This window comes from Callorhinus ursinus, unplaced genomic scaffold, assembly GCF_003265705.2.
Source record: "Callorhinus ursinus isolate GAN/ISIS: 27379988/994484 unplaced genomic scaffold, GSC_fseal_2.0 scaffold8, whole genome shotgun sequence".
NCBI classification, from domain to species: Eukaryota; Metazoa; Chordata; class Mammalia; order Carnivora; family Otariidae; genus Callorhinus; species Callorhinus ursinus.
The window spans coordinates 2,359,653-2,372,105 of NW_027397070.1; the positions used below are offsets into that span (position 1 = coordinate 2,359,653).

At 50.4% G+C, this 12,453-nt stretch overlaps 1 protein-coding gene across 3 annotated transcripts; it reads left to right on the top strand.

The window, feature by feature from the left end:
- The first annotated feature begins 303 nt into the window (after positions 1-303).
- Positions 304-12,157, top strand: LOC112822558 (dehydrogenase/reductase SDR family member 4). Of its 3 annotated transcripts, XM_025870299.2 has the most exons (8): positions 308-500; positions 1,561-1,738; positions 6,924-7,025; positions 9,028-9,098; positions 9,200-9,251; positions 9,553-9,687; positions 10,116-10,171; positions 11,631-12,157. In XM_025870299.2, the coding sequence occupies exons 1-8, from the start codon at positions 370-372 to the stop codon at positions 11,743-11,745; spliced, it is 840 nt and encodes a 279-aa protein (XP_025726084.1). In that variant the 5' UTR covers positions 308-369; the 3' UTR covers positions 11,746-12,157. The 3 variants fall into 3 exon arrangements, with proteins under 3 accessions (XP_073751070.1, XP_025726085.1, XP_025726084.1); XM_025870300.2 differs by lacking the exon at positions 6,924-7,025 and having other exon boundaries at positions 306-500; XM_073894969.1 differs by lacking the exons at positions 9,200-9,251; positions 9,553-9,687 and having other exon boundaries at positions 304-500.
- The last annotated feature ends 296 nt before the right edge of the window (positions 12,158-12,453 follow it).

Here is a 12,453-nt window from a genome sequence, read left to right on the forward strand (position 1 = left end):
AAGGTAAAGCAACCAACTCAAAGCTCCCCCACTCCGGAAAAATAGCAGGATCAAGCGGCGGGACGTTGCCTGAGGGCGGGGAAGTGTGTGGGTTCCCGCAAAGGAGCGGGCCCTCGAGGAAACCTGGGGGGACCGCCCAGTCCCATGCCGGCCAGGGTCCAGCCGAAGCCAGCGGGGCGCGGCGGGCCGTGCGCCGGCAGGGGGCGCCCCGCGGCCACAGCGCGCTCTGGCTGCGAGGAGCCGGCGCCGGGCGGGGAGTGGGGCGGAGATCTGGCAGCCGGGCGGGGGGCGGGGCGGGGAGGAGGCCCGTTCCTCGTTCCCGTCCTTCTCGGGTTATAACCGCCCTTGAGTTTACGGCGAGACGGCGCCATGCGGAAGGCAGGGCTCTTGTCACCCAGCTGCGCCGGGGCGTGGAGGTCTGTGCGGATGGCCAGCTCCGGGATGGCGCGCCGGGGCCCGCTCGCCAATAAGGTGGCTCTAGTCACGGCCTCCACCGACGGGTGAGTGCCGCGGCCGGAGGCTCTGAGGCCTCCGCTCTCTGGAAACAGGTACTAACCCCATGACCTTTGCTTCCGGGCCGAGCCCTCCTACCTCACTGCCAGGCAGTCTGACTCCCGAAGAAAGGAACCACGTGGTCGGCCTGCAGCGCCTCGGAATCCTCTTGCTTTGGCCCCGCTTGCTGCCAGTCTCCTGTCACTGCTGCCCCTGGCTCAACTGCGCCACTTCAGTCTCCCAGGGCTCTGGGCTGACCAAGTCAAGCGGCCCCAGCTAGAGTCTGGGAAGACCAAACACCAAGAAATCCAAGACAGTCCAGATTTCAAAAATCCTATCCCACGGCCTCCATGGACTGTGGAGATGTTCCAGACACCCCATTTGGCGCCCCTTTCCTGGACGGGACACAAGACCCATGTGTGCAGGTTTTTGGTTAGCTCAGTACATTTTGCCCTTGCCCGACCTGTTCTATCCGTTTCTCATCCCCACAGGACTTTGCTAGATGCCTGCACTACACAAATCTAAAGTACAAATGTATGCGAAATGCTGATGACTCACATCTGCCAAGTGTGGAACCCTTACTCCCAGGGGCGTAATGTAAAAAAATGACATTTTTTACTAGAGACCCACCCTTTCACATGCACCCCCACACATAATTTAACAATTTTGAGAAGCTGTAGACCAGTAAGGGAAGTATCTGGGGACAGGGGCTCTTTCAAGTGAGACCCTCCAATCATGCAAGGGGCTGTTGCTACCCCTCTGGCTCATTTCTCTCCCCTCGGTCCCTACAGGGTGTGGGGCATGTCACTGTGGGGATGCCTGTGGAAGGTAATGTCAGTTCCTGAGAACCTAGCCTGAGGGCCAAAACCCTAGGAAAAGTAAGTAAATGAGTGCTAAAAACACGCTAAGCACGTCCATCTGTATGGTAATGGCTCTTTTACACATAAAGCAGACAGGAGGTCCTACCGAGGGAGGCCAGGAATTCAGACCTGGGCATTCTGACTCCGGAGCCCATCTCTCAACCGTTTCCCCTGTACTGGCATTGACGGGCATCTCTCTCTGCCGCAGGATCGGCTTCGCCATCGCCCGGCGCCTGGCCCGGGATGGGGCCCACGTGGTCATCAGCAGTCGGAAGCAGCAGAACGTGGACCGGGCAGTGGCCGCGCTGCAGGGGGAGGGGCTGAGCGTGGCAGGCACCGTGTGCCACGTGGGGAAGACCGAGGACCGGAAGCGGCTGGTGGCCACGGTGAGCAACAAGGGTATGGGCACAGAGCCAGGAGGTGGCAGAAGGGAGTCAGCCTGAGCCTCCTTCCCTGCTTTCCTAGGAGCCAGCACTATTAACTAAAACATGACCGGTCGTTCTGCATACCAATCGACCAACACATTTTTATTGTGTGCCTTTCTATGATATCTCTGAGAATCATCCCATCCCCGTCAGAGAATCAAAAACCACTCTAATGCTTCAACCCTGCGTCATCCCTTGGGTTACCCAGGACAACAGCTGGCCCTGGTTCTCCAGTAGTTTCCAATCTAATTGGGCAGATGAGAAAGGTAAATACAATTGCAAAATAGATGTCTCCACCCACGGGCTAATAATCAATCCCCTGTTCTTTAGCTTGTCAAAGAGTCAAGTCCCTGGGAACCTCTTCTGGGAGGCAGCGCACCATGTTTCAGCCACCTACTGTGTGTCATTCACTTTGTCCAGAGCCTTCCCTGGTTACCTCTAAACCTGACAACAATCCAAGCAAGGCAAGAACTATTCTCCCAGTTTCGGAATGTTCAGAACATTCTGCTCTGAAAGCTGGAGCAACATCCTGAGTCCCACAGCCAGTTAGAAAGAGCTGTGAGTCAATCCAGACCTGCCAAGCTGACTACAGACCACCAGGCATTTCTCCATTAGCATCGGATCAGGCCTTTCATGCCCACTTGGATGTTAGTCTCAAAGAAAGTGTCAAAGCCAGTGTAGAGTTGGTACTTGGCACCAGCCTTCCAGCGACACAAGAAAACATGAATATCTGGCAAAGGAGGCTGCTCTTCCCTCAGGCTCGGGACACCCACTTTATTCCCTGGAGTAGAAAGGAGACTCTACCCTAAATGGAAAGTATAACAGACTGGAAGGCTGGCAGAAATAACTTTGTAATCATAGAAGAGGGGTCCCTTAAACAATGGTAAACGGTGGTATGATAGGATAAAGTCATTCCATTTTTAGGGAGCCATTTGGCAGATGCCCAACTGTGCACTGGAGAAAGCCAGATGTATGTCCAAGAAAGTCACCTTGGGGTACCTGGGTGGCTCAGCCGGTTAAGCACCCAGCTCCTGATTTCAGCTCAGGTCATGATCTTGGGGTCCTGAGATCGAGGGCTCTGCGCTGAGCGTGGAACCTGCTTAAGATTCTCTCTCTCTCCTTCTCCCTCTGCCCCTCCCCACCTCCTCTAAAATAAATAAGTAAACATTGAGGAAAGAAAGTCACCTTGTCTGAGATTGGGACCTTGATCCTGAGGGTGAAGAGAGCCATCTGGGATCCGGGGCCAATTGCTGACTAGCCATATGAAATGTGCCTAGCAACTTAATGTCAAAATCCTGCTGGGGAAGCAACCTCTCAGCCCTACAAGGTCCACTTACCCTGAACTACAGCCCTGGCTCAGAGGTGGGGCTTGAGCTAGACCTCCAGGAGGGGGTGAGGCTGGGCAGATGGAGGAGGGACAGGGTTCCAGATGACCCTGCAAAATGAGCAGCCAGCCAAGGAGGGACCGACAGGGAGAGCGGAGCACTGTGAATTCACAGCAGAGAGCACAGATTTGGGAGTGCCACTGGAAAATCGCCTGGTGGGAAGGGTAAGGGACAGGGGCTCCGTAGCCTCCCAAAGAAGTTTAGATGTTCTTGGAGGAAGTAAGCCATGTGAGGTTTTGAGCAAGATGAAAATGGATATATTTGAAAAAGATAATCTGGCACCAGTAAGCGGATATATTAGAGTAGAAAAGACTCTGAGCCAAGGATGTTAGCAAGGAAGCTGTGGCTGTCATTCAGGTCTAGAGCAACGGCAATGGGACCAGAAGGGATACACCCAGGAGACATTGAGTGAGAACCCAGCAAGATTTTTTTCTTCCTCACCCAGTGTCAAGAAATGGGAAATAGGAGGGATGAGTCAAAAACAATTCTCAGGGGCGCCTGGGTGGCCCAGTCATTAAGTGTCTGCCTTCGGCTCAGGTCATGATCCTGGGGTCTTAGGATCGAGTCCCACATCAGGCTCCTTGCTCAGCGGGGAGTCTGCTTCTCCCTCTGCCTCTGCCTCTCCCCCTGCTTGTGCTCTCTCTCTCGCTCATGCTCTCTCTCTCAAATAAATAAAATCTTTAAAAACACACACACAGGGGCGCCTGGATGGCTCAATCGGTTAAGCGTCTGCCTCTGGCTCAGGTCATAATCCCAGGGTCCTGGGGTCGAGTCCCGCATCAGGCTCCCTGCTCAGTGGGGAGTCTGCTTCCCCCTCTGCCTGCTGCTCCCCCTGCTTGTGCACACTCTCTCTCTCTCCCTATGACAAATAAATACAATCTTAACACACACACACACACACACACACACACACACACACACACACACACAACCCTCAAATAATCTGTATGGCCAGTGTCAGGATGGAAAATGACTGGAGAGGTACTTATTAGCTATCGGCGACGGGCTCTGCCTATTGTCAGCTGTTACCCTACAATGGGGAAAGCTGCTCCTTAAGAAGGGTTACTATCCGGGGCGCCTGGCTGACTCAGTCAGTTAAGCCTCCGACTCTTGATTTCTGCTCAGGTCATGGCCTCAGGGTCATGACAATGAGCCCCAACTGGGGCTCTGAGCTGATTGAGGAGTCTGCTTAAGATTTTCTCTCTCCCTGGGAATATAATGCTAAGCAAAATAAGCCAGTCAGATAAAGACAAATATCATATGATTTCTCTCATATGTGAAATTTAAGAAACAAACAAAGGGGAATAAAAAGAGGTGAAACAAAACACAGACTCTCAACTATGGAGAACAGAGGGTTACCAAATGGGAGGTGGGTTGGGGGGATGCGTGAAATAGGTGAAGGGAATTAAGAATACATTTATCTTGATGAGAAGCACTGAGAAATGTATGGAATTATTGAATCACTATATTGTACACCTGAATTAAAATTTACAAACTTAATAAGAAAAAAAAAAAGATTCTCTCTCTCCCTTTGCCCGCCCCCCCGAAGTACACGCACTTGCTCTCTCTCTCTCTCTCAAAAAAGTAAGTAAATAAAAAGAATGGTTACTATCCAGTGGCTTCCTAATCTGCACTGCAAAGCTTCTCAAAAGCGTAGGGGAGCAGAATCCAGATCAGTCACTTCTCCACTTGACTATACTTTTTCTAAAAAAATATACCTATCAGAAAACAGAGCACCCAACTCCTAACCTCTTTAGTGTAGTGAGCACACAATTTAGGGCAGGCTTAGGAGACACCTGGGCGGTCATAGTGCCTTTCTCATGAATCTTCTATGGTTCCCTGTTCAGTCAAAACCTAGACTTCTCCCCTCTCCGAGCTGCTAGGCTCCCTGCCCCCCAACCACACACCTGCAGGGCACAGCACCCATCCCTTTCTTTCTTTTTTTTTTTTTAAGACTTTATTTATTTGACAGAGAGAGACAGTGAGAGAGGGAACACAAGCAGGGGGAGCTGGAGAGGGAGAAACAGGGAACCCACTGTGGGTCTTGATCCCAGGATGCTGGGATCGTGACCTGAGCTGAAGGCAGATGTTTAATGACTGAGCCACCCAGGCGCCCTGCACCCATGCCTTTCTAGCTTATAGTGCACTTCGCTCGTCACAAGTCCATAGGCGAGACTTACACAGAGCCAAGGCAGGTGACTGGGGCTTTGTGCCAGGACACCAAAACTTAGCACCAGACAGTATCGATACCGGTTTTAAAAGCTCATGTGATTTTAAATTTTGTTAAATTTACATGTTGACAGCCCAAGCCATTCCTTCAGCAGTGTGGAAGCAACTGAACTTAGCACCTAGTTAGCAAGAATAATTAGTTAAAACGGGAGCTAGCAGATGGCACACATTGTTAATAACACCCCTCTGTGCGCCAAATCATGAAGCACAAAGTTGATCAAGGGCCCGTTTAGTGCTGCTCGCCCAAAGCATCAGAATTGCCTGTTCTGGGCAAATGCATAGTCTGGTTTCAGAGTCACGTACTGTTGGCAGATTCCGTTTGGTCACTCATTACGCTGGCATATGCCTTCGCCGTCTACTTTCAATTTATTAGCAAGGTGAGATGTTGCCTTTCTTGGCTTCCCCAGTTTAAATCTCGGTTTCTGCCTTGAATCTTCCATGCCTCCAAGCCACAAAAGGGGGAGGGGAGAGAAAATGACATCATAACTGAATGGGAAACCGCTTTAAGCCCAGGCTGGTGTCTTCCCTACCGTGGCTCCTGGGTAACCAGTTTCACAGTGACCCCCAACTCACTTTCAGAGGACTCTGAAGGATTAGCTCTGCGGTAGAAGGGAGACCGGTTCTCAGATCTGCCACCACTAACTAACTAGCTTTGTGCCCTGAGCAGATTACTTGGCCTCTCCCAAAGACCCAGTGAGCAGGCTTCCTCCTTTTCCTTAGCCAGCCCCCGTATGTCATTACTGAGAAATCCACAGAACTCAGTTTCGGCCCCTGTGCCATGAGGACATTGGGCTGGGTGATCTAAAGGTCCCTCCCAGTGGTGACATTCTGTTGGTCTATCTAAAACAGTTTCTTGGGGCGCCTGGGTGGCTCAGTCGTTAAGCGTCTGCCTGCACTCAGGTCATGATCTCAGGGTCCTGGGATCGCGCCTCGTGATGGGCTCCCTGCTCCGCGGGGAGTCTGCTTCTCCCTTGCCCTCTGCCCCTAGCCGCCCCCCCCACCCATGCTTGGGCACATGTGTACTCTCACTCTCCCTCAAATAAATAAATAAAATCTTTACCAAAATATAAGTATAAATAAATAAAATAAACAGTTTCTCCATTCAGGTAGGTGTGGGCAGATTGAGTTTGAGATCATGCTAACTCAGTCAAGGAGAACTGGAAAGTAAGCACTTGGGCAAATGGGGCTGGGACTCTGTGAAAAGTGAAAGGGTCTGGAAATGGATTTTGAGGTGGGACCTGAAGCCATGAGAATAGAGGAGCTCCCCCAAAGGGAAAGTGTAAAGAGTAAAAGGTCAACAACAGCCCTAGGAGAGGGGCGGGGGGGGGGCAGGAAGAAAAGCCTGCAAAAGAAACTAGACCCAAAATGTTTAGCAGCAGAACTTAGGGTAGCTGGGGAGAGAGATGTTTCAAGAAAAAGAGATGTCATTTTGACATCATTTTGTTCCTAAGAAGGAATTCTTTATCCACATTGATAAATGCACCTCCCTTACTGACCTGCAGTCCTACTTCAGACCTTACTCCTCTCTCTAGGCCGTGGACCTTCATGGGGGCATTGACATCCTGGTCTCCAATGCTGCCGTCAACCCTTTCTTTGGAAACCTAATGGATGTCACCGAGGAGGTGTGGGACAAGGTGAGAGGGGATTGAAGGAGCAGGGAACAGGCCTCAGAAAATGGCCAGAACAAACTCAGGCTGCTTTTAGAAAACGTTTGTCAAGTGCCGTGGAAATGTGAGGAATCCTTGTGATCTGCACACACCTGGAGTGCACCTGGTAGAGGGCAGGTGGGGGGTGGCTTCCTCTTTCCTTGCCTCCATTTCATTTCTGCTTCTCCCCAGTTTGGCTCTTCCATTTGCTCCTGGCTAGCCTTCTTCTGCTTCACTCTCCAGCTCTCTCCTCCACGTACTCATCCAGGCTCTTCTTCGGGTGTACTTCCAGCAGAGACGTGGCAGCTGTCTGCTAATAGCTAATACGCTTAAGCCTACACAACCTCCATCCCCTTTTCAGCGGCCAAAAAAGAATGATTTCGCATTAGCTGGAAAACTTTAATAGCTGCTAGTTAAGCGAAATGACCTAAGTTACCGCTTTGTAGCTTACAACCTTTGAAAAAGACCCGTGCTCTTTTCTTCTTAACTGCAATGTCAAGGAAATCTGAGATCCAGATGTCTAAATTCAAGTGTGGAATATTGGGTTTTATGTGAGCATGCATAATTACATTTATGATACATTTCACACACCTACAGTTTTTAATTATGAAGTCTTAATTAAAATATTTGTCTTTGTTTACTAAGGTTAATATTCCCACATGATTTGGAAATGCTAAATTTTTTATGATCTCCCCTGGTTTGGCTTTTCACTCTGATGTCATCAATAACTTCTCAGCACTGAAGTTTAAGGATACTAAAATATTATAGTTTGTTTATCAGTCTTTCACAGACATAAAGACCGAAGTGCCAAATGTGCCTAAGTGAGTCAGTTCCTGATCGATATTCTTTAAAGTAGAGAAACATCTTTCATGAGCAGTCTGAATAAAGACCCCATGAAAATCAGTTTTAAACCAAGTGATTTTTCTTTTTAATTTGCATTTTTTAAAATGTCACAGTACATCAAATATAAATTCAATGGCTGATCCTTGATTAAACTCTGGATTTTTTAAAATAAGGACGTGTGGGGAGACAATTGGGGAAATTTTGTTAGGGACAGCCTATTAGGTAAAATCATTATTACCAATGTTAAATTTCTTGGTGTGATAATGGATGGAGGTGTGTAAGAATGTCCTTATACTTTGGAAAAAAATGCTAAAGTTCTACTGATAGAACATTGTGATGACTATTCAGGAAAAAAACTATACAGACACATAGATAGGACACATGGGGGAACATGTGAACAATTGGTGAATCCAGGTAAACGATATCTGGATATTCATCGTACTTCTATTGCAACTTTTCTGTAAGATTAAAAATTTCAAAATAATAAGTCGGCATGGGGGGGCACAGAAGGGGAATATCCCAGCAGTGCCTAGAACAATGTAAACGAGGGTCATGCATTTGTTTTACATGACGGATGTGGGGTTTTGACTGGAGACTATGTCCCAGCTCCCCGCAAAGTGCCCCTTCATGATCCCACTTTCCAATAAATGGCCAGCCAGACAGTCCATCCTGGAGGGCCAAAAGCATCTGACTCCTTAAGCTCAGAAGCCAGAGAAATGTTGGAACCAGCCCAGTGCCCGAGGTCAGGCCACGTTTTCCCAGAGCAGCGTGGCCCATTCTGGGGTGGGTCCAGTAGACCAGCCCAATTCCAAGTTCTCCCTAGTTGGAAGAAACACAGAAAATCCAGCTCAAATCCGAAGTGGCCCTGCTAATATAGGCCAAATCATGCTCAGCTGGTTAGGATACAAGAGGGACCAGGGTCCTTTCTTTCTCACCCGAGCCTAATGTGTCATTCTCTAGCTGAATAAGCTGGTGAAAGGGGCTTCTCCCTGGGCCTCGGCTTCTGCACTTGTCAGGTCCAGGTAAACCATCTCGGAGATCTGCACCAGGGCCCAACAAACATCCCAGGAGCCCCGCTGGGAGTCCTCATTGCCCTGCCTTCTCCAGCCCTTCCCTCATGCTCTTTCTCCTTCTCTCTCGGTTTCAGATTCTGGACGTTAACGTGAAGGCCACAGCCCTCATGACAAAAGCAGTGGTGCCAGAGATGGAGAAACGAGGGTACAGACAGACAGTGAGAGGGAGCCTGGGCGCGGTGGGCCTCATGTGGGCTGAGGGCCAGGGTCCCCTCTGGGAAGAGGGTCACTCTCTTCTTTTTCCAGGGGTGGCTCAGTGGTGATCGTGGCCTCCCTAGGAGCCTACGTTCCGTTTCCTGTAAGAGCCCCTTTCTTTGCTACTTCCATTCCGCCCCCCATCCTACATTTTTCCACTCCCCCAGCCACCCTAAGAAGTGTGTGTCCCCTTTTGGAATCACAGCACCAAGCCCCTTCCCACAAAATAGATGCCTTGCCTCCACAAACCCTAACCTAGGGGTGGTTCACCCACAAGACAGTTTTCTAGCTGGCACCCTCCCTTGGAGGAGATGCCCTATTATTCGACCGCCCTTTATGCCTTACGATAAGAACCAAGAATGAACTGGAAGCAAAGACACTAACCCACTATCTCCTCTCTCCAGGGCCTGGGCCCCTACAATGTTAGTAAAACCGCCCTGCTGGGCCTCACCAAGAACCTGGCCAGAGAGCTGGACCAAAGGAACATTAGGGTGAACTGCCTGGCACCGGGACTCATTAAGACTACCTTCAGCCAAGTGGTGAGGACTGCGGGGACCCCAAAGGGGCATCTTCCTAGACGGCGAAGCCCAGTATCTTCCGCCCCCCCCCCTCCCTGGGCTTTTCGACATTCCCCCCCCGCCTCGATACCAGCCGCCTGTTCACATCAGACCCCACAGGCACCCTTTCTTGAGGTGTGCTGTGGAGACAGGAATTCAGACTCTGCTCACATGGTTCCATATCCTTAAGGGGATGAGGACTGGGGAGACCCAGCAACAACCTCACTAGCACCTGCAAAGAATGAAACGGAAGAGGGCTGTGGGGAGCCACTGGGAGCGGAGGAGGACTGGGAAGCGGAAGGGGCTTCTCTCCAGCCTTCCTCTCAGTTGACACGAGGGCAGCACTTTCTCCCCCTCTGGCCCTCCGTCTCCTCTTCTGCCACATAAAGAGATGCCCCTTTTTCCTGCAGTTGTGGATGGACAAGGCAAGAGAGGAGAGCTTCAAAGAAACCATGCACATAAGAAGGTAAGGCTGTCACAGGGGAAGGTTGGGATGTACAAGAACGAGAGGTCGGGTCCGTCCCACAGCCCGCGGCTCACTGTCTTTTGGTCCCACAGACAACATGAGCGTGCTCTGTCCTCCCGCAAACACACACTTCACAAGTCCCTGCACACTACATCGCCGCAGTGGCACGTGCGAGGGGTCCACTTCCGTTGCAAAAAGCAAACACAGAGGCTCTGGGTTTCAGCAGAGCACTGCCCTGGGAGAAGCCCTGACTCCTCTTTCCGCCTGGTTGTGTGGCCTCCACCGCTAGGGATCCCTAGTGCCCGGGGACCAAGACCAAAACCAAAACCATGAATAAAATGCCATGTTTCCAAAGCTCAGACTGATGATCCTACAATCCAAATAAAAGGAATGAAGAGCTTCACTAAGCCCCGAACCTCCCCTTGCTAAGAAAACTCACCCATCTCTTCCCCACAGGGCTAGCCAGACCTTTCAGGCCACTTTGTCTGGCTCCTTTTCTTCTAACTTCCCTGCCTCTCTCCAGCTTTTGGTTTCTCTGTCTTGTCCCCTCAAGGACACATTCCAGCAGTGCCTACTCTTTACTGGCCCAGACATTCCAGACCCCCTCAGTGCACCCCAAGCTGTTTGATGTCAGGCATGAGCTGCACACCTAGTTCACAACTCACTCACAAGTCAGGGTATTGTCATCCTGGGGCCCCGGTGAATGTCTCCACCTATGCTTCTTGGTCTTGAATGTGCATTAGAATCATCTGGGCACTTGTGAAACTGCAGATGCTCAGGCTCTACTCCCAAAGATTCTTTTTCAGTTGGTCCAGTGTAGGACCTAGGCATCTTTTTTGGTGGGATGGAGGGGGGGCGGTGAGTGGGGAGAGGATGGAGAACCACACTACTCCAGGTCTTCTAGGTTTGAGGTGCCCACTCTACCCACCTCTAGAGCATTCTATGGCAGTTAAGGTTACACCGTTCCCTAACTATGCAATCACTGATACAAACACTGAGAATTAGCACATTCTCCCAAAACGAACCTGACTTTAAGGGACAAAACAGATTCCTGAAAAAATTGTCTGTGAGTTGAAGCTATACAAATGCAACCATTTAAAACAAACCGTTTACTGTCTCACAGACTCCCTGACACTTGAACAGTATACACATGTGCGAAACAAATAAAATCGCTGCTCACCGGTTTATCTGTATGACTTTGGATTTTGCTGTCCTGAGTTGTCTAAAAAACAGAATGTCTCTGTATTATTTGAATATAATGTGTGGTGGGTTTTGCAGGATGCAGTATTTATTATCACAGCTTATCTTCATGCTAACTCTGTTTGATTGACAGAAAGCTTGTAAGCTGGTCTTAATAAATCACCTGATATTTTTTGATTAAGCAAATTCATTCCCTGTGGGCCAGGTCAGGGGGTCTGACTGATGTTTTACTCCCTTCCTTGTTGCCCCTCTTCCCCAGGATAGGCAAGCCAGATGACTGTGCAGGTATCGTGTCTTTCCTGTGCTCTGAAGACGCCAGCTACATCACTGGGGAGACAGTGGTAGTGAGTGGAGGGTCCCCATCCCGCCTCTGAGGACCGGGAGAGACCTCACCAGGGCAGAGACTGGGCTCCAATTCCTGCACTCATCGACTAGCCTTTCCCACCTCTGCCTGATATACTGCTCACCTTACACCCCAGCCCACCCCCCAGATAAGTTCTGCCCTGTGAAAAGATCCAGCCTTCCCTTTGGTCAAGGTATGGTCTTATGATTCCCGCTATTGCTGTAGCCTTGGATAAAGACTTCCCCTGAGAGCAAAGGGCAGGCCTGCTGAGAAAGCTGAGTCTACCTTGGCAAAAACCAACTGATATATTTTTCTTCCCCCTGGACATGGAGGAATTTGAGGGAGATGGGACTGAAGGAACCCGGGTGGAAAGAGCAGGGCAGAAAATCAACAACTTGCAAAGAGAGATGCAAATAAAATGCGGATGATCATGTTGCTTTGAATTGGTGTGATCATTTTTCATTGTGGGGTACATAGGTGTGGTAGCCAAGCAGCGATTCTTTGTGGACTACATCTCTGCATCCCCCTAATCCTCCTCCCTGTCTCCAGGACCTAAGCTTGTTGCTCAGGGGTGGATGTGTCTGCAGAACTGCCAGCTGGGAGGAGGTGGCACGGAAACTCCCGGGTGTTACTCTGGGCCTCACACCCGTGGGGTTGGTGCCAAGGACGCTGCAGGGATCCCCGGGGCTGGGCAAGCGGGAGGAAGAATGAACACCCCCCAGATCTGGCCAGGTCCTCT

Bases quoted from the DNA above. Each gene is read 5' to 3' on its own strand.
- LOC112822558 (XM_025870299.2), top strand. From the start codon at position 370: ATGCGGAAGGCAGGGCTCTTGTCACCCAGCTGCGCCGGGGCGTGGAGG. The intron at 7,026-9,027 runs GTGAGAGGGGAT...TCTCGGTTTCAG, and splicing joins CCGAGGAGGTGTGGGACAAG to ATTCTGGACGTTAACGTGAA. The intron at 9,099-9,199 runs GTACAGACAGAC...TTCTTTTTCCAG, and splicing joins CCAGAGATGGAGAAACGAGG to GGGTGGCTCAGTGGTGATCG.